At 50.0% G+C, this 25621-nt stretch overlaps 1 protein-coding gene across 1 annotated transcript; it reads right to left on the reverse strand.

Annotated features, from left to right (window-relative positions):
- Positions 1-901: 901 nt before the first annotated feature.
- Positions 902-12174, reverse strand: RHBDD2 (rhomboid domain containing 2). The gene is made up of 4 exons (XM_042922083.1): positions 11912-12174; positions 9484-9891; positions 4655-4805; positions 902-1896 (listed from the first exon to the last, which is right to left on the reverse strand). Exons 1-4 carry the CDS (start codon positions 12096-12098, stop codon positions 1539-1541), a joined length of 1104 nt encoding a protein of 367 aa, XP_042778017.1. The 5' UTR covers positions 12099-12174; the 3' UTR covers positions 902-1538.
- Positions 12175-25621: the final 13447 nt, after the last annotated feature.

Below are 25621 nucleotides of genomic sequence, written 5' to 3' on the forward strand. Positions count from 1 at the left end.
AGCCGGGCCCTGCCAGACTCGCTCTATGCTTGCAGACAACTCTCAGCTGTGGCCTAGACACCCAACTGCTCAGCCAGTGAAACCTTCTTCACAGTCTGTCCCCTGTGTGTGGGTGTCCCCACACACCCAGGGTGTGCCTGTCACTGCCCGGCCCCCACGGCTCGGCGGACTTGTGGGTGTGCCTTATCCACTTCTCATACCCAGGACCCATTAAAAAGCCGGCACAGAGCAGGCCATTCAGCTCCTGGAATAAATGAAGGCCATGCGTTGTAAAATCTATGAACACACCTGCCAGTTGGCGTGCTTTCTTGACCACAGGGAGGAGCTCCAGCCATGGATCAGAAGCCACGGCCCTCAGGTTGGGCAGGTGCCTCCGGGCTCAGGCACAGCCCTGTCCTTGTCCTGCCTTCCATGAGAGGGACTGACCCCTGCAAACTCCATTTCCTGGGCTTGCTCGCCGGTGGGTTCTGGCTAATCTAGTCCGTGGGAAGCCCTGACGGTACATGAGACAATGGGCAGAGGAGCTGGCCTCTTCTCAGGCCTCTGGCTTCGCATGCCAGTGCAGCCAGTGCCCGCCTCACCCCTCGGAGGAGGTCCTGCCAGGCAGCCCTCCTTGTTGGTCCCAGCCTGCAGCTGATCCCTAGGGGCACGGTGGCTTCCTGCCATTGCCAAGCTCGCGGTTGTCCGAGCTGCCCGATTCCGCCTCCGGCTACCCCACCACCTTTGCTGCCCCTCCCCCGCTCCCCACACCCCGGCCACGTCGGGTCCCCACCACGTGTAGGTCGTCTGCCCAGCTCAACCTAGATCCACCTCTCCCCTTCACCGTCACACCCCCCTCCTCTGCTGCCCAGCTCTGCTCTCTCCGGCCCCGGCCGGACCATGAAGAGACCACACACCACCGGCAGGTTGGAGGTTGTTTCTTTATACAAAGGTAATCAACACTATGGATCCATCAGCATTCTGCTGTGGCTCACGCGGCCCACCTCACCGCCCCTGGGCACAAGGTTGGGGCGGGGGCTGGGCCACTGCAGGGGAGAAATACTACACGGGCCTGGGGACTGCCCGGCAGGGCAGCTGGGAGCTCCCGAAGAGTAGACACAGACAAGCGGGCACTGGAACCAAGAGCACCACACACACAGGGAGGAAACGCAGAGTTAGGATTGGCCGCTGGCAGTCGCTGCCGACCCTCACCTCCCAGGCCTTCTCTGGGAGGCAGGGAGGCAGGGCGGCAGGTGGGAGGGGCCCCGGCCCGGAGCCCAGAAGCCTGGACGTGCCGCTACAAAAACTACATGACTTCATGTGGCTGCAGAGCATCTCGCCCTCCAGGTCTGTAAACTGGTGATGCTAAATCGCACTTCACAAAGTTGTCGTGAGGATGAACGGGGTTGAAATAGGATATATATCAAAATACTCGACACAGAGCCTGGCACATAGAGGTGTTTGATAAATAATTTTTTGTCAAGAAAATCTTAGCTCAGCTCGGAGAGGACCTTCTTCAGAAAGCCAAGATGGGAGAGAACTTCCCTAGAGATTCTCTATCAGGGGATCAGGACCCTTGAGCACTCCTTGGAGCCCGCAGCCGCTGGAGCGGCCAGGGCCCCAGAATACACAGTGCCAGGGCAGTTGAGAGGGGTGGGGGGCTGGACCCCCAGGGAGGCACCCGCGGTAGCCGGGTAGACACCGGAGGAGTTAGGGGTTGTGCCAAAATGGTTCTGTACGTAACACAGGCCGGAGGCCGGCTGGTATGGAGGCAGGCTGGGCATGTGCCCAGGAGCGCAGGCTGGCCAGGGGGCTAGTTTCTGGCCGCTGGCATGCTGCATCTGGGCGACAGGGTGGCTCGGGGACAGGTGAGGGTGGCCACTCTGCGTGGGGTAGGAGCCGGGCACAGGGTTCAGCCTGGAAAGGAACAAGAGAGAAAATGGTCATTCCCATGGTGATGCCAAGGCCCCCCAGCTATCATCGTACATGAGAAAAGCTTGGGATCACCGTACCACTTTATAGGACAACATGCTTTGGCCATTTTCTATAACTAGCTCTGAGCACCAAGTGGGGAGGAAGGTTAATCTCAGCCGGCCAGGAAATGCCCTGAGAGGGAAGCGCCCATTCACAGGCCTGCAGTGAGCCTGTAGGATGAAGGGACGCTGAGCTCCTAAGGCCACCTGAGGTGGAACCGCTCACAGACTATGCCACCCAGATGAGATGAAGGTGGGACCGGATCACGGTCATCAGTGTGCCTGTGGCCGGCTCAGCAATTGCACCCAAAGAGAACAGACCAACCTCTAAGGGAGGAAGGGCAGAAGGGCTCTAATGGGTAACACAGGGCTTGGGCCCAGGCCCTGTCTGCTGTGAGGTTTTCCACCTGTGGCTTCAGGAATGAAGACTCATAGCTCAAAGTCCCGGCCGGCAGGAACCATCGAGCCAGATGTCTGGAGCTGCCCATGCAGAGATTAAAGACCCCACCACAGACCATGTGGCTGGGACCACGAATGGAGACACAGCCTGAACTTCGGCGCAGTTCCAAATATGGACAATGATTGCCAATACCACTGATGTTTGTGGTGGATGATTGCACTGAATCTGTAGATATTTCAGTTAGAACTTGATTTTACGGGGTGCCTGGATGGCCCAATCAGTTAAGTATGTGACTTTGGCTCAGGTCATGATCTCATGGTTTGTAAGTTCGAGCCCTGCATCAGACTCTGTGCTGACGGCTGGGGCCTAGAGCCTGCTTCAGATTCTGTCTGTCTCCCTCTCTGCTCCTACACTGCTTGCACACACTCTCTCTCTCTCTCTCTCTCAAAAATAAACATCAAAAAAATTTTTAAAAAGAACCTGATTTTACAAATCAGCGGTTTAAGTACAGGAACAAAGCACTTAATGGCACTTCTGGGATTCTTAAGAATATAGAAGACTTGGGGGGGCGCCTGGGTGGCTCAGTCGGTTAAGCGGCCTTCAGCTCAGGTCATGATCTCGCGGTCCGTGAGTTCGAGCCCCGCGTTGGGCCCTGTGCTGACAGCTCAGAGCCTGGAGCCTGTTTCGGATTCTGTGTCTCCCTCTCTCTGACCCTCCCCTGTTCATGCTCTGTCTCTCCCTGTCTCGAAAATAAATAAAACGTTAAAAAAAAAAAAAAAAAAGAACAGAGGATTTGGGCCACCAGAAGTTCTGCAAGAGCCTCCAAGGACGCAAAGTTGTCCAGACCGCGTAACTGCCAAGACAAACACACATGTTGTCATGCCAGTGTCCCCGTCAGGACATCTGAAACATCACTTTCTGTCCCGGGTGCCTGTACCAGGCCAGGATAATGAGGAACCGTATGCCATGCCATGTGAGGAAGGCGGAAAGAACTGGGGGATCATCACCTCCCTGACCCGGATCTGTCTGCCGTGATGAAACAGAATCAGATGTACCACCCAAGTGTCCCAGTTACAGAGAGGCAGCTGCGCTTCAGCATGGGAGAACTTTCTCATTCATGATGAGCTCCCAGCCGGGAGGGGGGTGTAAGTTCATGCCGGGTGACCGCCCTCAGCTGTCTGAAAGGAGGGTTCCCTCACAGGGTGCAAGTCTGCACCCAAAGGCCCCTTAAGTCCCCTCTCGAGTTTATGAGAACAACAATGAAAAGCCTACAAGCCACAATACACCTAAATTTCAACACTCTCCCCCACATTTAGACCCCAGGGATCACCTGCCTGAAGCAAACTGGGTGCATGCGCATTTCTAGGTTTCCCAGTACTCCCCAGCAGTGCCCTCCCCTGCCAATGTCCCCTTTTTTAGGAAATGGCCAAAGGGCCCTGAGCTGGTGAAGGCCAGGGGCATCCACCTCCTGAAATCAGCTACAAAGAGCAGCTTCCAAGTCAACCGAAACCCTGCATCTAGGTCAGGCCAGAGCACAGAATCTATTCCACAGCTGGTTGAAGGTAGAAAAGGGCCATTGGCAAAGCATCTGAACTTCACAGTGAGTCGTTTCCTTTGGGGAGACCACTGAAGGAAAGAAAACTTCCTACGTGGTAAAGTCTAAGCATGGAGGCAGCCACAGGCCAGAAGTGGGGAACAGTGGAAAGGGGATGAATTGGGCCTGGAAGCAGCGACCTTAGCTCAAGACGGGGCTCTCCTATCCCCCTGACACCTAGAGAAAGACTCTCGAACTCCTTGGTCCTCTTCTCTGGTAGGAAGGAGTGAGACTACATGGGCCTGGGCGGCTTGCCTGGCACCTTCCGTGGAGTGAGCCTGGACCAGAAGACTGGAAACCTCACCTCCTGCCGGGTGGCCAAGAAAACTCTGCCTCTCAGGCCCTGTGCTGTTTCACGTCCAAGCCACCTCGTCAGCTGTGTGTGGACTGTCTGCTTCTTACCAGGGCTCCCTGCCCAGGGCCCGGCTGGACCTGTGCAGGGTGCTCGTCAGTGCGGAAGGCTGGTGACAACGCTAGATGGGGCCACTCCCTCCCACAGTCTGTCACAAGTCAGTCGGGATGACTGAAGGCTTTTCCCATTCCGGCTGGCCAGAGTCCCGAGTGCTCAGACGACATTCGTGCACGAGTGTTCTGGGCCCGGACCTGCCCACACCCTGGCCCTTTCTCCCATGATACTGAGCCAGCCACACTCTCTCTACAAGCCCTGGAATTGCTTCAAGAATAAGCTCCAAGAATTCTGTAACTTACTTCCGGCTGTGGGCTGCCCTTCTTTCGGCTGAAGAGCCCGAGATGTACTTGAACACCGAAATCCTCCTCATCAGGCTGAAGGGGAACTTCTGGTCGAGCTTCAGGGCCACTCGCTCTGAGAGGTCGATGGAGTAGCAGTAGGTGAGGCCATCTGAGGTCGACATATTAAGTGAAAGTGGAGGCAGCTCGAGGGAGGCGGGCCGGACACTCCTCACAGAGTACAGGTTCCCACGTTTATTCTGCAGGGGGATTAGCGCTCATTCTGCCACCAGCCTGAGCTCCGGGGGGACCAAGAGTCGAGTTTCTATTCCCTGCACCTCAGAGGGAACATGAACCAACCGTCGGGGGAGGCAGGGGGTGGGGGTGGGGGGGCAGATCGGTGCCAACACCTCACCCAGCCCATCCCTTGAGCCCTGTCATTCCTGCAACCCGTCAAGCTGGCACACGCCTCTGTGCCTGCAGTGGGATGAGGCAGGAGGCTGTCCCAGCACCCTCTGGGAGGACTGACATCTTGTACTTTGTCCCCAAACAGAAGGCACCTTGCCTCAACGTGACCAAGTGAGCTTCACGTGGGCCTCTTCGGCAGCAATTTCCCCCACACTGTCACCGCCCCAAACAAGTGGTGTGACGGCACTCTGGCCGTCTGGCCCGTGTCAACCCACCACTGCCTAGGCAGTCATAAAGATTCAGCTTTTGTCCGTCTGTCCACCCATCCATCTTTTCGGCAAATGTTTACTGAACGTCTGTTACTTCCAGGAACTAAGAAATGAGGAGTGCCAGGCAAGGGGTAAGTCACTAGGGTAGGGTCAGTAGGGATAAGAAAGGGATTATCCGGAAGACCAGGCTGGGGACCCTAAGCTAGTCTAGGGAGATCAAGACGACTTTCTCTAGGAAGTGACATGCATGCTGAACCCTAAGTGGGGAGCAGCAGTAGCTGGGAGGGGGTGGGGATGGAGGGAAGGCTGTAAGGAAGCACCGAGAACGTTCCTCAAGCCAGCGCTCCTCGCTGGAATGTGAGCAAGACAGTTCTTTGTGGGGCTCGACTGTTTCCCTCGGCAGCTCCGGCCACCGGCGACTAAGGGGCAGTAGCACCTAGTCTTTGTGACAACCAAAAATGCCCCCTGCGTGTTACTAAATTCTTTCAGGGAGGAGTACATCTCCAAATGCTGAGTTCCAGCATTAAGCGATGCTGTGAAGGAGTTCAAAGTCGTCGCGGCTGATGACTTCAGAACGACCTCAAAGGTCTGTTCTGCCTCTGACTCTGCGGAAGTCCCAATGCCAGACTGGTCCTCCCACCATAGATAACTGTGAGCCAGGATACAACATTTTACACACTTGCCTTCAGACTTTGAGCGGCAAACACTGCCAGACTGTGATACCTACGAAAAGGGAAACAATTAAGTGAGCCTCAAGATGGAACTGGCTTTCAGCCTGGAGGCACTTTCCAAACTACAGCATCCGAAGGGGAATCCAAGCAGAGAAGAGCATTTTTTTTTTTTTTTTTTTTTTCTGAATTGAAGAGATAGATAAAGAATTCAGAGAGGAAAAAGGGCCTGGGATTTCCAGATCAGAGTAATGGAGAGAAGGGAGGTGCTCTGGGAAGGAGCTCCAGAAACATGCATGGGGTTCCCCGAGTCTTTAGCTGAATGCCAATGTGCACACCCACAGGCCAAGACGCCTCAAGCCAGGCGAAGAACAGCTACTGAGCTACTGAGGGAACAACTCTCCGGGAGCTGTTCGCTTAACAACAGGGAGCTCACAGGGGGCAGGGACATGCTCGAGTTCTAACCACACAGGGGAAAGAGACCTCGCTGACACCAGGGCATTCAGACGAGACTCCCAGAAAGGTAATGCCTTGCCAAATAAATGAACTGCCTATCAGGAAAAAAATCAACACTTGTTAAAAAAAAGAAAAAAACCCACAACTCGGCCCTGGATACCACAGCATTCGCAGTGTCTAGTATAAACTAAAAGATTACGAGACGCGTGAAGAAGCAAGAAAGTGGGTCCATTATCAGCAGGAAAATCTGTCAAAAACAGATCCAGAAATGACAGACATGATGGTGTTAACAGACAAAATGTTTTAAAATAGCTACTATAAATAGCTATTTTACAAACAGCTACTATACGGAAGTATATGAAGGGTTTAAAGGAAAACACAATGAAGGAACAGATGAAGAATCCTAATATGGAAATGAAAACTATATATATATAAAAAAAAGAACCTCCTGAGCTGAAATATACAACATGAGGGGAAAAAACCCAAGCAGATGGGTTTAACAGCTGGGCACACACTGAAGAAAAAGAGATCACCCAGCTGGAAGGCAATGGAATAGAAAATATCCAAACTGAAATGGAGAGGGGGAAGAAAGCTAAAAAAAATACAAAATAAACAGAGCCTCAGGGACCCACTGAACAATACTAAGTAGTCTAACATATGTTTAATTGGCACCCTGGAAGAAGTGGGGAAAGTAGAAGAGAAAAAAATACTTGGAGACATAACGAGGATAATTTTTTTAGACTTGTATGAAAACTGTAAACTCACAGATCCAAGATCCAGTGACCAACTACAAGCAAGGAAAACAAAGAAAATCACTCCAAAGGTACATGAAAATTAAACAGCTGAAAACCAATGATAAAAAACTGTGAAAGAAGCCAGAGGAAAACAACGAATTATATAGGGAAAACAATAAAAATGATTACTGCCTCCTCATGATAAAAGAATATTAACCAGGAGTAATGCAATGACATCTTTAAAAGTGAAAGAAGATCAGAGAAGAACAGAATTCTGTATGTGGTGAAATAAAGGCATTTTCAGAGCACTGAAAGCTGAGAGAATTTGTCACCAGTGTACCTACTGGGGGGTATGGGTATGAAGGGAGGTTCTTCAGGCAAAAGAAAAATGATACCAGATGGAAACTTGGATCCACACAAAAGAATGAAGAAAATTAGAAATGGCAAGTATGTGGGTAAACGCTGCTTTTTTAAATTAAAAAATATATAACTGACTGTTTGAAACAAAAGTAATAGCAATGTAGGGGTATCTGGGTGGCTCAGTTGGTTAAGCGTCCAACTTTAGCTCAGGTCCTGATCTCATGGTTCATGAGTTCGAGCCCTATGTCAGGCTCTGTGCTGACAGCTTAGAGCCTGGAGCCTGCTTTGGATCCTGTGTCTCCCTCTCTCTCTGCCCCTCCCCTGCTTGCATTCTCTCTCTCAAAAATAAATAAACATTAAAAACATTTTTTTAATTAAAAAAAGGTTCAAAATAAATGAATTAAATTTTTAAAATAAGATAAATAAGAACTATGTGATCAATGTATATTTACCTACCCTAATAGCTTATAGAATCACACATTGAAAGAGATTTTAGAGGGTGCCTGGGTGGCTTAGGGCGTTAAGCAAACCACCCTTGATTTTGGCTCAGGTCATGATCTCACGGTTCATGAGTTTGAGCCCCGTGTCAGGCTCTGTGCTGCTTGGGATTCTCTCTCCCTCTCTCTCTGTCCCTCCCCTGCTCAAGCACTCTCTTGCTCTTAAAATAAATAAACTGAAAGAAAAGAAAAATATCTTAAGAATGTACCTTATTCAACCTCCAACACTAACCATTTCTAATGTTGAAGAAAGTAACCCACATGGAGGCACCTGGCGCCTCAGCTGGTAGAGCATGAGACTCTTGATCTCGGGACTGTGAGTTCAAGCCTCATGTTGGGCATAGAGATCACTTAAAAAAATGTTTTGTTTTGTTTAATTTTTTTTTAACGTTTGTTTATTTTTGAGACAGAGAGAGACAGAGCATGAACAGGGGAGGGTCAGAGAGAGGGAAACACAGAATCCGAAACAGGCTCCAGGCTCTGAGCAGTCAGCACAGAGCCCGACGCGGGGCTCGAACTCACGGACCGCGAGATCGTGACCTGAGCCGAAGTCGGACGCTTAACCGACCGAGCCACCCAGGCGCCCCAAAAAATGTTTTTTTAAACAATAAAGAAAGGTAACCCACATTGTATTTTAGAATGCCCCTCCCCCCCCCACCCCTGCAACGGCCAGAATATTTATACAAGGGTTGTAAGGCTTATCCTAAGTTTTTAACCACCCATAGGACCCTGCCTGTCTTTAAAAAATTTTCTACTGGGGGCGCCTGGATGGCTCAGTCAGTTACGCGTCCGACTTCGGCTCAGGTCATGATCTCATGGTTCACGAGTTCGAGCCCCGTGTCAAACTCTGCACTGACAGCTTGGAGCCTGGAGCCTGCTTTGGATTCTGTGTGTGTGTGTGTGTGTGTGTGTGTGTGTGTGTGTGTGTGTCTTTCTCTCTGCCCCTCCCTGACATGCATGCAGAGAGAAAGAGCTCTCTCCCTCTCAAAAATGAACATTAAAAATAAATTTTAAATATTGTTTCTTCTGACAAAAAGACTAAACCCAACCCAGCCCAACCCAAACAAACCTATTTCCTATTCCTTTCATGGAACATCTCCAGCTCATGGGCATCTCAGATTCTTCCCATGAAAACTCATGTCATAACTAGCCAAACGTAGGGTTTATGCCTCCATTTACGAGGAAGAAAAAACCTCAAGTCAGAATATTTCACTAACTGGCAGTGCTACGCTGGCATGAAAAGAAAGCTAGCTATGTTGACACTTTCCAGGCGGCAAAATTCTGGCCCAGAGAAGGGAAGTGACCGGCCCAAGACCACATGGGTTTCAAAGCTGAAGTTCAAACCTGGACTACCTACACCGGAGCCCGCGGCTCTACCTCCGCCCTCCGCCCAGACCCTCCACCGTGGTTCACCGCTGGCCGTGTCACCACCCTACAGTTCCCTTCCGCGAAGGATACAGGTCAGCCCAATCCCAAGCCCGCAGACATTACTGAGGAAGGAGGTCTGGGGAATGAGCCAGGAGGCACAGAGCAGGAGCCACGGCACCAGCATCGAGGGCACAACCATGCCGAAGACCAGGGCCCTCCTCATGCGAGAGCGGACAGAGTTGACGCCCAGCATGGCAAAAGCCACTGGGGTGAAGCCTCTGGCATCCTCCACCTCCCCCAGCTTCGAAAGCGATGACACGGCTTCAAACGACAGGAAGATGATGGCAGAGAAGATGGCGAAGATCACGGTGAAGAAGCAATGGCGGACGGTGCCCACGGTTCTCTCGAAATTGCCAGCAAAGCGCCAGATGATGACAGCACCGCAGAGCAGGGAGATTGGATTCTCGTAGACAAAGATGTACGTCACCAGCCTGTAAACTGCAGAGGGGACGGACAGGGTTAGAGGCTTGACCGCGAGGGGCTCTACCGGAGGGAAAGCCAGGCTACAACCCACCGCGGGAAGGGGGAGTGGCAGGCTGTCAGCACCAGAGCAAATCAGCCAGGAGCCATGAAAGGCAGTGGGAGACAGCACTGAAGGACCCAAGACTCAAAGCAGAAGTGTGGCATCCAGTCCTCGCTCTCTTCCCCAGACCTGGAGCGAGTCTGTGACTGGCTTCCAAGTGGGGGGAAAAAAAAAGACACTTTTTAGCACGGGATGGTCTGGGAATTTGTTAACGTGCTTCATAATCCTTTTTAATTTTTTATTTTAGGTTTTAATACTGACCTATCTCACCGGGCAGTTTGAGGGTTAATTAATTGTAACAGCTTCAGGGTGGATTTGAGTGGGTATCACTTAACACTCTGTGTGCCAGTCTCCTCGGCTGTAATCCTGACCTCTCCTTCCATAGTGGCTGTTCAGAGAAGAAAAAAGGGACCGTGAATTATTTTGCACCTGCAACGATTATAAAACTATCACTAATAAAATATAGAACTCAGACACCTTTCTTCAAAGTGCGTACCCAACCTTACAGGTAGAGCAATGCTTTATGGCAGTAGGTCAGCAAAGAATACTACTCCTATTTTTCTAAAAGCAGTCACTTCTTATGTACTTTTATGTCCCCCCAGGCCAAAACACTAAAGTGAAGGAGGGGACTGGTGAGGTAGTAGTGATACTGAACCTTGGAGGCCTAAAGGCTTGAAGTGGAATCTTGGCTCGGTCATGTCCAGGCTGGCTGAAGCTCAGTCAAGTCATGGGCCCTGCGAGCTTCGGTTTCTTCATTTAAAATGATAGCATTACATCTGAGGACTTCAAAGGTCTCTTATCTGTCAGATACTCACATGCCCACGAACCCCACACTCAGAGAAGCTGTGAGCTAAAGGGAAAAAGGGGGAGCTCGGTTTACCCTGACATCTTAAATATCTCTGAGGATGCGCTCTGTGTATCCAGGGTGGTGGTGGGAGGCAACCATATACCTCAGGCCATCTCTATAAAATTTCATGATCTGATGAGTACTTTATGATTTGTTGAAACCATTCCAAGTATAAACTGAAATTCCAAGTATAAGTGTGAAGATTCTACAAGTTACTCTATATGATTTGGGTATCATAATACACCCTCAAGGCTCCAGTTCCCAAACATCATACAATAAAAAACCCGTGTTCCTGTCTCAATTGCAAGACTTAATAGCTCTGCGGTTCCCTATTGACGCCTGTTTCAGCTAAATAATGGGGAATAACAAAGACTACGTCACAGGATGGAGATTAAAGCTCATGAGTGTGTGCTTTGCAAAACAACAAAAGCTATACAAATTTCCCATTTTCCTCCCCAGAAAAGAACGGGGGAAGAGACAAAGACTACGAATGTCTCTCATGAGCGGATGTTTATATTCAATCACCTAGAGAAAACAAACACCTTTCCCAAGGCACAAGATGCCTCCCCCCTCCCATGAGCTGGGAGTAGGGAGTCAGGATTAAGATACACGCAAGTAAGCAGAAGACGTTCTAAACCCCAAAGAGGCCAGGACGCTTATAGAGGGTGGCCACAGAGGATGCTTAAGTGTCCTGATGAAGGCGAGAGAGACATTTTTTTGCCAGTGGGGAGGTTAGGAGGTGTGTATGCGACGGGACAGGGAGAGGAAACAATCCTTCTCCTCGGAGAGCGAGCAATGGGTGAACGAAGCCGGTTTGCTAGGGAACGGGTGTGGGGCCTTAACCAGGCCGGTGGCGCCAGGGCAGGGAACAAATTCGGGTAGGTTAGGACTACAGATGGAGTAATGGGAAGATGGGACTCTGGAGGGACAACGACGCGGGAAACGGGACTGGTTCACAGGATGGGGAGAATGACGCTGCGGATGGAGTGGCCGGAGGCGTAGCCCGCGGCTCGGGCACTGGGAGCGCCGGGAGAGGTGGGAGGAAGAGGGCTGGCCCCCGCGGCCCGGCCCCGCCCCTGCTTGCTCACCTTGCCAGTTGCGCAGGGCCTCGGACCGCAGCGAGAGGCCCGAGGGCGCCAGGGGCGGCTGCAGCAGGAACAGGCGGGGCCCGGACACCAGCAGCGAGAGCAGCGCGGTGAAGAAGGTGGCGGATGGCACCTCGGGACACAAGGACCAGCTCCGAGGCCCGGGCTCCGAGACCACCATGGCCGCCATCGTGCCTGCGCCACGCCTCGGCGCCGGCTGGTCCCGGGCTCCTTCCGCCTCCCTGCGGCTGTCTCCCCTGGCAACAGCGGCGGCGGTGGCCGGAAGCCCCGCCTCCTCACGGCCCCGCCCCGCGTCGAGCTGTCCAATCCGCTCGCGCCGCCAGCCTCCCGCGCGCGCTGGCCGCCGAGAGTCGGAGCAGCGCCCTCTGGCGTGCAACCCTGGGGCCTGCGCAGGTGCACTGCCGGGACCAATTGGGGGACGCGGGTTTGAATTCCATCGCCTCGTCTCCAGAGACTTAATGATTACAGTGTCTTGCGGTTTACAGAGCTCTTTCACTCACACGCACACGCGCACACACATGCACCTGCCTTATCTGTGCTTATCCTCATTATACCGATGAGGAAACTGAGGTCTAAGGAGGGCCCTGAGCAATTCAGTTGAGTAGCCGACAGAATTCGAACTCAGATCCTCCCACTACTAGGCCCATAATTGGCTGGGAGTACAGCCGGGGCGGCTTTCAGTGGCTGGATTGGAGAGGAAGGGGCAGGAGATGACGTTGGAAGCGTTAGAATGTAATATAAACACCTTAACCTTCAGGTCTATTTCAACTCTTCAAATCTGACAAGCGGCTTCTCCAGAGTACAGCTATTTTAGGTAGACAACTAGAATGTGTTTCCCTGATTCCAGATGCCCAAGAAGGTGAGGCAACCTGCCCGAGGTCACAAGCAGGAAGTGGTAGGATTCGGATTTGACTCTGGTTTACCAAGCTCCAATTTTCTGCTCTTTTCATTATTACCCCCTCCTATCCCGCCTACTGCTACCTGTATGTAAATTTGACTCGAAGCCACACGGGCTACTGAAAAAGAAACAATGCTTCGCTCTTTGTGCAGAACATTTATGTCCATTCTCTGGCCCTACTCTGCCCGCTCTGTAGTTCTGGCCCTGTGTTCCCATGGGCCTCAGGAAGAGAACCTGAGATTGTTTTTGTCCTTTGTGTTCAGTACTAAAATATAACCGTATAATTTTCCAGAGATTTTCTATATATACATATATATGTATATATGTGTGTATGTGTGTGTACACATACACACATATAGCAATGGGACACATTTAAATTTTTTTAAATGTTTATTTTTGAGAGAGAGAGTGAGATAAAGCATGAGCGGGGGAGAGGCAGAGAGAGAGAGAGAGAGGGAGACACAGAATCTGAAGCAGGCTCCAGACTCTGAGCTGTTAGTACAGAGCCGGACGCGGGGCTCGGACTCACAAGCTATGAGATCATGACCTGAGCCAAAGTCAGACGCTTAACTGACCGACTCACCCAGGCACCCCATCAATGGGACACATTTAAATGAACACTGGGTATATTTAACTCATGCTTCTCATGGTGCAGCAGTGGGCATAAAAATTAAGGTTTACTCAACAGGAAGCAAAATATGAATCAGGAGTGTGGGAACTTGGGCTGCTAGAATCAGGTCCAGGCCCTGAGAAGAGGAAGGGGGTGGTGGTCCCAGCTCCTCTGTGCCAGTCAGGCAGCCCTCGGAGTTCTGAGTCTACTTCTAGACACCGACCCTGAAAGAGAATGTAGGAAATTAGAGCTTGTCTAACCCAAAGGGACCAGGATTAGGAAGGAAGCAGGAGGGGTGGGCGGACTTCAAATCATATCTGACAAGGAACAATGAAAGGAACCAGAGAGATTTCTCTGGAAAAGCGTCAGGGGTCCTGACCACTGGCTTAACTATCTGGCGGTTTTTCCTGAAGGTGAGGGAGTAGGTTTATCCTGTGTCACTCCAGAGGGAAGGATTGAGAGAGAAAGGTGGAAATGACAGCGAGACCAAGGGACACAAGGGAAACCTTTCTGACGGTTTGGGTTGTCCACCCATGAAATGAACTGCCTTGATCAGTAGTGAGCTCCCCGTCACTAGTAGTGTGCAAGCAGAGGCCATGTGGTGACTTGATGAGAATATTGAAGATATTCAAGCATCCACTTGGAAGTAGAAGTCGATGGCTTTTATGGAGGGTTGATGCATTTACCACTTAGCGGGGGGTCCACGATAAGTGCATTTGGTCTCCTGGCAGAACGAGAGCTGTAGTGATGTCACATATCTTACAGTCAAGGGAGCCTCCAACAGTCTCCTGTCTCTCTGACTCTGCCTCCTCCTCATTTTCTCCCAATTATGCCTCCAGAAGACCCCAAGACCTTCTCTTAAGCTCAGGGGGTAGAGAACTGGCATGAGCCAAGAAGAGCTATCGTCAGCCTTGAGGATGGGGCCCGACTATGAATCATTTTTATTCTACCCGCTTTGCCCTTGGTCTACAGAGAGACTTCCGGGCCTCAAGTGTGCTCCCCAGGGATGCCTCTGTTCTACCAGGCATTCTCTTCCTGCTTGGAGAGTGTCTGGTTCTCCAGGTGCCAGACTTTGAGGCTGAGAGACAGAAAACACACACACACACACACACACACACACACACACACACACACACACACGGAGTTTCTAGATCAAATCCATGAGCAAGTGCGATTGGGTGGTTTTTTACAAAAGTAAATCAGAAGGTGTTGCTGCTATGCTACAACTCATAAGAGCCTAGGTGCATCTGTGTCCTATTCCCTGCGAATCTTTCTCAGCTTATCTTTCTGCCAGTTTATATACCCTGGGGGAGCCAGAATAATGGCCCCCAAGGGTGTCTGTGTCCTAACTTCCGGATATCCATATCCTATCGATACGCTATCTCATGCAGCAAAAGCTAGTTTGCAGACGTGATGAAGTTAGGAGTCGAGGTTATCCTGAGCCCATGGAATCAGGAGGGTCCTTTTCAGGAGGCAGGAGGGCAAGAGGAAGAGAGGGTAAGGAGACAGAAGCAGGGGTCAAAGCTATGGGCTTTGAAGGTTGAGGCAGGGGCTGCCGGCCAAGGAATGAGTCAATCTCTAGAAGCTGGAAAAAGCAAGGAAACTGATTCTCCCCAAGAGTCTCCAGAAGGAACACAGGTCCGCCCACACCCTGCTTTTAGTCCTGTAAAGTCCATTTCGAACTCTGAACCCCAGAACTGTCAAGACTATAAATCTGTGGGGTTTCACTCCAGTCTTAAAATTGTGGTAAAATACGCTTAACCCTTACCATCCCGGCCATTTTTAAGTGCACAGTTTGGAGGGTGTTAAAAACATTCACACTGTTGTGCAGCCCTCACCACCATCCGTCTCCAGACCTGAAAGTCTCTATTCAATGGAGCACTAAGCCCCCGTTCCCCGGCTCCATGCAGCCCCCGATAACCACCCTCTACCTTCTGTCTCCATGATTTTGACTACTCTAGGGACCTCATAGAAGTGGAATCATACAGTGTGTGTGTGTTTTGTGATTTGCTTATTTCACTGAGCCTCATGCCCTCGAGGCCCATCCATGTTGTAGCAGGTGTTAGAATGTCCTTCCTTTTTTAAGGGTACATGATATTCCATTCTCTGTATATACGAAATTTTCACCGGGTCCAAGAGGACGGACACTTGGGTTTGCTTCCACCTTGTGGCTATCGTGAGTAATGCAGCTAAGAACCGGGGCGTACACATCCCTCTTTGAGACTTAGCTTTTAATTCTTTCGCATAGATACCTGGAAGTAAAACTGCTAGATCACATAGCAGTTCTCTTCTTAATTTTTTGAGGAACTGCCATATTGTTTTCCGTGGCAAAAGCACCAGTTTACATGCCGACTAACGAAGAGCAGGGGCTGGTTCCACTTTCTCTGCATCCTCATCAATGCTTGCTATTTTCTGGGGGTTTTTTGGTGTTTTGTTTTGTTTTGCTTTGTTTGTTTTGTTTTGTTTTGATAGTAGCCATCCTAAGGGGTGTGATGTGGTCATTTGTGTTGCTTTTAAGACCCTGAGTTTGTAGTAATTCAGTAATGTAGCAATTTCCTCTTATAGCGGCAACAGGAAATGAATGCATTCCCTCACTCACTACACTGGTTTTCCTTCTGTTTTTCAAAGAGGCCAAGGCCTTTCTCGCCTCAGGGCCTTTGCACCTGCTCTTCCACTGCTGAAACGTTCTTCTCCTGGCTCCTAGTATGGTGGTTTCCTTGCTAGCCGTCAAGTCTCCAGCTCGGATGCTCCTTCGGAAGGGCCTTCCCCAGGTCCCAGATTCTCCCGGTTACTTCTTTGTTTGGTGTGCTTGCTGCTGTCCCAAACTATCTTGCCTATTCTCATCTTTCCTCCTCTGTCACTGTCACTAGACTGTGAGGTCCCTGAAGGCAGAGACCTGCTCTATGGCCTGGTACCTGGAGTAGATCCTGGGACATAGTGGGTGCTCAGACACACTTGCTAGTCCCTCCTCTGCACAGCTGGTGTCCTTGGGTGGGGAAGAAATGGTTGTTTGAGGAGCTGAGAAACAAGGACCAGATGCCTCACTTTGCACAGCTGAGACAGCTCTGGGACCAGGGCTAACCACCCATCTTGGCGGGTTGGGGTGTCCTGGATTTGCCGCCCCCCATCCCAGGGCACGTCTGCAAAAGGCACAGAATGATTTGCAGGGCTCCCTAGGGCTGGGGGCGGGGCGGGAGGCTGGGGAGCTGCACCAGGGGCGCGGGACATCAGGTCCCTGGGGGGACCTCCCAAGGCGTCCCAGCCTCTCAGCCCGAGCGCACTGAGTAGCGCAGCTCCTTGTTGCCCCGCACTTGCCTCTCTTGCCTCGTCAGTTGCTGGAGGATGGCGGAAGGGCAGAACCACGTGGGCGGCCAGTTCCCGACTTGAGCTTGGTTTCGCCGCCCTGGGGCCTCCGAGCCACGTCCTTACTGCCCTCTGGTGGACAGCTCCGTGCAGGGCTCCTCTATGATGGAGAAAAGGCCCGGTCCCAAAGCAGAATGCTGCCACCTGCTGGCTGTCCCGGGAAGCGGCCCTCATCCAGACGGTTTAATCCCGTAACAGTTGAGTAGTCCTGTTTAGGTCCCAAATCCTGGATGGCAACACCCCAAGGTAAGGTAACTGCAGCCTTCCGTGGCACTCATTTGCCACACCATCTCTCCCCAGTTCTCTTGTTCCACATTCACAGGTTGGGGCGCCCAGCAGCAAGCCTGGTGCCTGAACACGCATCTCCCCTCCGCCTCCCCTGCCCCCCCCCCACCCCCCCCACCGACTGAGGACGGAAAGCCAGTTCCCTCCCACCCCCTTCTGCATGGCATCCAGGTTTCTACAGTGATCTTCAGGATCTCCCCCAGCACTGGGCTTCAGTGCGTCGTGGAATGTGAGGTGGGCAGGAGCCAAATTGTGGAAGCCCTCCCAGGCTGCGGGTGTGTGTGTGTGTGGGGGGGGGGGGGGGGGTGAGATGTTATCTTGTGACCGCTGCAGTTTACAGGGGTTAAGCTGGGGCAGTCATGACCCATTCATGCTTTAGAAAGGTTGGGGAAATGAGCACTGTTCACATTGCTGAGAGGATTGAAAATTGGTACAATTTCTGGGGAAGGAAATTTCACAACATTTTGCAAAATGACGAACGGGCATATCTTTGAAGCGGCAATTCCACCTCTAGTATTTTGAGCGACAGATGTAAAGTGGAAAATGTCTTATGCGTTGTGGTGTTGGCTGCAATGACAAAATGGAGACATCCTGATGTACATTGCCATAGGAATTATTAATAAATGACGGTCTGGGGGCTCCTGGGTGGCTCAGTCGGTTGAGCTTCCAACGACTTTGGCTCAGGTCATGATCTCGCGGTCTGTGAGTTCGAGCCCCGCATCGGGCTCTGTGCTGACAGCTCAGAGCCTGGAGCCTGCTTCGGATTCTGTGTCTCCCTCTCTCTCTGCCCCTCCCCCACTTGCGCTCTGTTTCTCTCTCTCAAAAATAAATAAAAACAAAACACTTAATTTTTTTAAAATGTTATCAGTGATTTTTTTTAATTAAAAAAAAATTTTTTTGGGGGGGGCGCCTGGGTGTCTCAAGTCGGTTGAGTGTCGGACTTCAGCTCAGGTCATGATCTCACACTCTGTGGGTTCGAGCCCTGCGTCGGGCCCTGTGCTGACAGCTCCGCTTTGGATTCTATATCTCCCTCTCTCTCTGCCCCTCCCCTGTTCATGCTGTCTCTCTCTGTCTCAAAAATAAATAAACATTAAAAAAATAAATAAATTACGGTCTGGCCCTTCAAAGGAATACTCTATACGGTCCTAAAAACAAAATGTAACAAAAAACCGAGGAAGCTATATATCAATATGGAATGATATCTAAAATATTTTGCAGCGTGGGAGGAGCAAGGTTAATGATTGGAAATAGTGTGCTACCATAAAGATGCTGGGGGATAAAAATTCATTTTTTTCAATGCTAAATCATCACGGTGGTTTCAAACTCCCCAGGGTTGGCTGAGGCCCCCACTGAGACAGCATGACACACTAGTTTTCTTCCACAATCGTGCTTCCTTCCTTTCCCTAAGTGCTGATCCCCAGAGCACTCCGCCAATAAATATTAATCTTTATCTCAGAATGTGCTTCCTGGAGAGCCCAAACCTGTAACAGCACCAATTGAATGTTACTGGAGGTCACCAGTTTTCCAACGTGGCTCTCTTAGTTGATACTCCTGCCAGCAGTAACTAAGAGTTCCAACTGCTTCCCGTCTTTGTCAACGTGGGTGTGCATTCATTTTAGTGTTAATTATCTCTCCACGATGACTAGGGGCAGTGAGCATCTTCTCAAGAGCTTGTTGGCCATTCTGTGGAATGCTTGAATACAAATAAAATATTTAAAATGGGAGGGGGGAGGGACTCCTGGGTGGCTTGAGTGGGTTGAGTGTCCAACTTGTGATCTTGACTCAGGTCATGATCTGGTGGTTCGTGAGTTTGAGCCCCACATCAGTCTCTGCGCTGACAGTGTGGAGCCTGCTTGGAATTCTCTCTCTCCCCCAAAGTAAGGAAACTTAAAACAATAAAAACGGGAAAAAAGGAGGTGACTTTGGTTACTGTGTGGCAGGGACAAGAGTAAAAATAGGGGGTCCCATCAGTAGGTAGCGCAGTGTCCTAGAGAAAGATGACAATGGTCAGACATATGGTAGCAGTGGGGACAGAGAGAGGAGGATGGGTTTGGAGTATAGTGTGGAGGCAGAGCCCATGAGATGGTTGACAGAGTGGGTTTGCAGAGTGAGAGAAAGGGAGAGATCAAGGGGGAGAATCCTTCAAGGCGCCCCTTGAAGATCTGGGGACAAGGAGGGGGAGAGCAACATTAGGGGAGTGGTAGAAATCATTCTGGAGGAGAGGAAGGATCGGGAGACCCTGAAAGGGCAGGGAAGGCGTTGGGGGCAAGGGGGCAGGATGGATGAAGAACGAGTCTGGACAAAGTTATAGTAATCGAAATGGTGTGGTACTGGCCTAAGGACAGGCATGGGGACAATGGAATAGAATAGAGAGCCCAGAAATAAACCCTCACATACGTGGCCAGTGGATTTTCAACAAGGGTGCCAAGACCCACGGGCAACTTTCCCTGATGGAAGGATAATCTTTTTGACAAACGGTGCCGGGAAAACTGGATATCCACACGCAGAAGAGTGACGTCAGATCCTCATCTTGTACAAAAAGAAAAAAAAAAAAAGATATACAAAAATGAACTCAAAATGGATCAAAACCCTAAAACTATAAAACTCTTAGAAGAAAACATGGCAGGGGGGGAATCTTTATGACTTTGAATTTGGCAATGATTTCTTGGATGTGACACCAAAGGCACAGGCAATAAAATAAAAAAGAGATACACTGAACTTCATCAAAATGAAAAACTTGTGCATCAAAGGACCCTACGAAGAGGATGGAACGGGAGAAAACTCTCTGAAGAAAATACACGTGTAAATCTTTGTGACTTTTGATTAGATATGGGTTTCTTAGTTTTGACACCAAAAGTACAAACAACCAAAGAAAAATATAGACAAGGCGAACATCACTGAAATTAAGAACATTTGTGTGTCAGAGGACATCATCCAGAAAGTGAAATGATACAATGGTAGAAATGTTTGTAAATCACAAATCTGGTAATGGTCTAGGATCCAGAATATATAAACAACTGTCATAATTCAACAACAAAAGGGCAACCCAACTGAAAAATTGGGCAAGGGATTTGACTGAACACTTCTCCAGAATAAATGCAGGCTCAACATTATTAATCATTTAGGAAATGCAAATCAAAACTGTAGTGAGATACCTCTTCATACTCAGTAGGATTTCTAAATTGAAAGGAGGCGGGGAGGGGGAGAGGAAGGGAAGAAGGGAGGAAGGAAGGAAGGAAAAAATGACAGAGTTAGTGAGGGTGTGAAGAAGCTAGAACCCTCATACACTGCCGTGGAGAATGTAAAATGGTGACATTACTATAAAACAATGGCAGTTTTTCAAGAAGTTATTCATAGAGTTATCAGATGGTTCAGCAATTCGAATCCTATGAATATACCCAAGGGAAGAGAAGGCAGCTATTCAAACAAAAATGTACGCAGGAATGTGCATAGCAATATTATTCATAATTAGCCCCCAAGGGGAAACAACCCAAATATCCATCAACTGATGAATGGACAGATAAAATGTGGCATGTACATACAGAGAAATATTTGGCTGTAAAAAAGAATGATGTGCTGGGCCACTTGGGTGACTCAGTTGGTTAAGTGACCGACTTCCGGCATCGGGCTCTGTGCTGACAGCTCAGAGCCTGCTTCAGATTCTATGTCTCACTCTCTCTCTGCCCCTCCACTGCTCGCGCTCTGTCTCTCTCTCTCTCGAAAACAGGTAGACATTAAAAAAAAAAAAAAAGAACGATGGACTGACACATGCTACAACACAGACGAACCTCGAAAACATGTGCACTGAAAGAAACCAGTCCAACAGGAGCACAGATCACATGGTTCTATTTGTATGAAACGCCCAGTGTAAGCAAATCCGTAGAGATAGAAAATACATTAGTGGCCACCAAGTTGTGGGGGGAAAGGGGAATGGGGAAGGAGTGCTGATGGGTATGGTGTCTTTTTGGGGGGTGGTAAAAACGTTCTAGGGGCGCCTGCATGGCTCTGTTGCCTGAGGTCCGACTTTGGCTCAGGTTATGATCTCATGGTTCATGAATTCAAGCCCCACATCGGGCTCTTTGCTGACAGCTCAAAACCTGGAACCTGCTTCAGATTCTGTGTCTCCCTCTCTCTCTCTGGCCCTCCCACACTCGCGCTCTGTCTCTCAAAAAAATGAATAAATATTAAAAAAAAATAGAAAGAAAGAAAGGCCAGATGACAGCAGCTGTCTGGTAGAGGAGTCCCGGGTAGAGAGGACGAGGGAGACTCCTTTCTTTTTTTCATTTTTTCTTAATGTTCATTTATTTTTTGAGGGAGAGAGACAGAGCGTGAGCAGGGAAGGGGCAGAAAGAGGGAGACACAGAATCCGAAGCAGGCTCCAGGCTCCGAGCTGTCAGCACGGAGCCCAATGTGGAGTCAAACCCATGAAGGGTGAGATCATGACCTGAGCCCAAGTCGGACACCTAACCTACTCAGCCACCCAGGCGCCCTGACCAGAGAGACTCCTGATTCAGTGCATAAAGGTCAGCCTACTCCACGGAGAATGATGGAGAAGGGTGGAGGGTGTGTCTGGAGGATGGAAAAGATCCCACCTACTCTGTTATAGCCACCACTGTTTTTACCCTAAATTACACCACGGCTAACAGTCAGACGTCCTTCATAGGAGTTTATTCCTAGAGTTTGTGATGGGGCAGTGGGGGAGGGGGGGTGGAGTGCATCAGCTTTTGAATCAGAATACCTGAATTCAAGGGGATAATGAGATTCACCTCCCAAATCTGTGAAGAGGAACAAACAAGTTAATATTTGTGGAAGTTGTATAAAGTAGTATACAAAAATAATTGACTATAATTACTTCCTACCTCTGTGTGTCCCTCCTCAGGACCACGAGCCATCCCAGACTCTGCATTCCCTGGGCTTCTCTCTGCCTCTTCCTGGCATCCCCGCCCCAGCAATTCCCACTGCGTTGTCTTCGTTTGGGCCACCGTTATCTCTAGGGGCTTCCCAAGTGGCCTCCCTGCCTTTGGCTGTTTCCTGGAAGGGAACAGGAAGGACACAGGCATTGGAGCCAAGTCCATGATGGCTTGAATCCACAGCTGGGGATTTGACTTAATCCTTTTAACTTTAATGTTCTCAGCTGTAGAATGTGCACAATAAGGCTTCCCTCAAAACATTACAAGCAATGTATGTAAGACACCTGGCAAGACAAGTGAGCCATAAATTATAGCTATTATTACTGACCCCACCCCACTCACGCCACCGGTGCCAGATCGATCTCTCCAAAAAACAGGTTGGGCTCAGAATCCAGCTGTGGCCGCTCATCGGCAGGAAAGGGAAGTACAAACTCCTCGCTTGGGAAGTGTGGACCTAAAGGAGAAATCGAGAGACTGCCTATCACACCGGCCAAGGCATCAAGACTGGCTGGAGGCATCCGGGATGTGAGTAAGCCCGGGGAAATGACAGAGGTCAACCTGATCGCGTAGGGAGAGATTCAGACCTTGGAGAAACAAGCAAACTAAGGAGAGAAGAGGAAGCAGAACGATGACGTGGTGTGTGCATTCTTCTGGCAACTAGAGTGAGGAAAGCCGAGCACGCAGAGCGAACCGGGGGAAAAAAAAGAAAAGATGGACCCAGGGCCCGCCACCGCGGGTTGCCCTGGCAACAGACTCCGCCCCCACCGCGCGCCACCAGAGTCCTAGGGGATCAACACTGGGGCGCCTTCCCCTTTTCTCCCGCTTCCCTAAGGATTTGCGGGGGAGGGGGGTGCGGGGGAAGAACTGGGGGAAGGGTTTGTGCTGCAGACCCGCCTCCAGGCTACGCAGCTGGCCTAAAATCCTGGAATTGCACGTCGGTGACGTCGGCCTCTTCTGTCTTTTGGCTTTGCTACCAGGAAGGAATCACATTCCTGTGAAAGGCAAAGCGGGGAACGGGGGAGCGGGGAGGGGCGGGGGAGGGGCTGAGTGGCGGTCCTCAATCTAGCCTATATTGGTAACAAAGGAATCATTTTGATTGTCTATGTGTTGGCTCAGCTGTCCCGTGCCCTAGTTCAGAACTCAGGGGAGAAAGAGGGTTCTGTTTATTGGCCTTGTGGTAGATTGTGTTATTGTTCCAAATATTCAGTTCTTCCCTGTGAGAAGATGATTCCCTCCACCGCCAACAAAGCCTGCCTTGATTATTTATTTATTTATCTAATTTTGTTAATGTTTATTTTTTGAAAGAGAGAGAGAGAGAGCACAAGCAGAGGAGAGGCAGAGAGAGGGAGACACAGAATCCGAGCTGTCAGCACAGAGCCCGAGGTAAGGCCCGAACTCATGAACCGTGAGATCATGACCTGAGCTGAAGTCAGAGGCTTAAACGACTGAGCCACCCAGGCGCCCCTTGGTCATTTATTTAATATGGCTAACAAACCATGTGAGTAGGAGTCACATGGGCCACTTCCCAGAAGAAGTCCTAAGAGCCGGTGCTCTTGCACCATTGTTCTCTGTCCTCCTTCTTTGTCTTGAGCCTTGTTTGTTGTCCCAGATACGAGCTGCTCTGCCAGCCTGGGACATGTGAGCACAGCTGGGACTGATGCTAGAATACATGTAAAGTGAGCAAGAAATCAACCTTTACCTTCTTCTGTAGGCTGCTGAGATTGAGGGGCGGCCGTGGTAACATAGTAGTGAATACTGACCTACACAAAAATCGGTGCCTGAAGTAAGTACAAAAATCTAAAAATAAGAGGCATTGGCATGGTCCGGATGGAGGACCGCGAGGGCGCTGTCATTCACGATTGGGAAAGTGGCGTGGCAGTCCTGTTGTGCAATGGCAAAACCTTCGTTAAAATTCTCATCTGAGACAACTTGGTAGGGAGATAATCCGGCTAGTAAGGTTTGGGCTTTCGATACAGAAATGGGCAAACAGAGTTTTGGTAGCATGGGGTGCTGGTGGTTGGTTGCCCTTGAAAAAAGAATCATGAAGCCAACTAAATATTTTTGCAAGCCATGGCGCCAAAAGAACCATTAATCTGAACTAAAAGAAACAGCGACTAGTTCAACACTTGAAATAACTTTTGGGTCTCCCAACGTTTTACAGGCAGGGAGCTAGATGAGAAAGCAGCTCAGCCTTCATGGGGAACACATAGTCCATTGTCTGTTTCAGATACGGCCATTGGGTGTAATGGTGTAGAGTGGACCCACACGCCACCGGGAATCGCTGGGGCGAGCTAAGTAATTTCCCCCAATCCCGGGTAGGCAGCCTTTCATCTTTCCCTTACCTGAGACCGTTGGATGTGGTTAACATTTTCCGGTTCTCCTATTGTGTGTGGGTAAATATCGGGGAGGGGGCGGGTGTCTGGAAGTCGAAGCATTTCCCCTACTCCCTGGTAGAGACCTTTTGCAAGGTATCCCCGGGGGAGGGCGGGGTTTAGAAGTACTTATTAAAATACGTGATCATTAAATTAAACGTCACCTTCTTTAGCATTACATCAGCAACGTTAGCAACTTGAGGGCAAGTTCCATTCCATTCTTATGGCCCAGTGCTGGCAAGAGTTCCGTGTTTCTCAATGATTGACAGGTCTTCAAGCAACACATATCTACCTCCACGGTCACTTTCTGAGATGTTGCCAATTGCTCTCTGGGTCAATGTGTTTCATGACTTCCAGAGAAACAAAAATCCTTCAGTACTGACTGGCCCCCAACCGCAACTTCTTCTGCACATTTGGACCCAACTTCCTCTGCCCCCTTCCCAGCTGCGGCCAAATTTCTCAACACACCCGTATAAACACAGATGCCCTCACCTCAATCCCTTCACAGCACCCCAGACCAAAATGTTCTCTTCTTGCGGGAGGTCAGCTCAGTGGTAAACCTCAACTCTGCTGACAGCATAAGCTTACATCAATCTCTTTTTTGCTAAAGATTTGACAATTATTTTTCCTGGCTAGAACCCATCTTTATTTCACAGGAAGTATGGAGTCTCACTCTGACTCACAAGTAGACGTACAAAAATAAGAAAAGGCTGTCCTCTCTATACAGAAAGGCTGGGAGAAAATGCGCAACCCCAACAGAGGGCAGAGCTTGGCCAACAGAGGGCAGAGTCTGTTCTTTGGAACCCTATCAAATTGGTCTCTTCCCTTTCAAAGGATGGCCACCCGGGTATTTACGGACGACAATGACGACTCCCCTAAGTCTCCTCTTTTTCAGGTTAAATATCCCCATGGGTTTCATGTATCTTTTTTTTTTTAAGTTTATTTATTTATTTTGAGAGAGGGAGGGAGAGAGAGAGAGAATCCCAAGCAGGCTGGGCGCTGACAGACAATGTGGGGCTCGATCTCACAAATCGTGAGATCATGACATGAGCTGAAGTGAAGGGTCAGACGCTTAACTGACTGAGCCACCCAGGCGCCCCTGATGTATCTTTAAAAGAGAGAAAGAGGTAAGCATTTGATCAGATGGAAAGTGCCACACGCGTACATGCACACACACACACACACACACACACACACACACACAAGTTATTGCATTGTGTGGATTCAAAATTCAATCTCCATCCTGGACACTCT

This window comes from Panthera leo, chromosome E3, assembly GCF_018350215.1.
Source record: "Panthera leo isolate Ple1 chromosome E3, P.leo_Ple1_pat1.1, whole genome shotgun sequence".
In the NCBI taxonomy this organism is placed as follows: domain Eukaryota; kingdom Metazoa; phylum Chordata; class Mammalia; order Carnivora; family Felidae; genus Panthera; species Panthera leo.

Excerpts from the sequence above, each read along its gene's own strand:
- RHBDD2 (XM_042922083.1), bottom strand. The coding sequence starts at position 12,098 with ATGGCGGCCATGGTGGTCTCGGAGCCCGGGCCTCGGAGCTGGTCCTTG. Across the intron at positions 9,892-11,911 it reads GGCCCTGCGCAACTGGCAAG|TTTACAGGCTGGTGACGTAC; the intron begins GTGAGCAAGCAG and ends TCCCCTCTGCAG. Across the intron at positions 1,897-4,654 it reads AGGGCAGCCCACAGCCGGAA|GCTGAACCCTGTGCCCGGCT; the intron begins GTAAGTTACAGA and ends GTTCCTTTCCAG.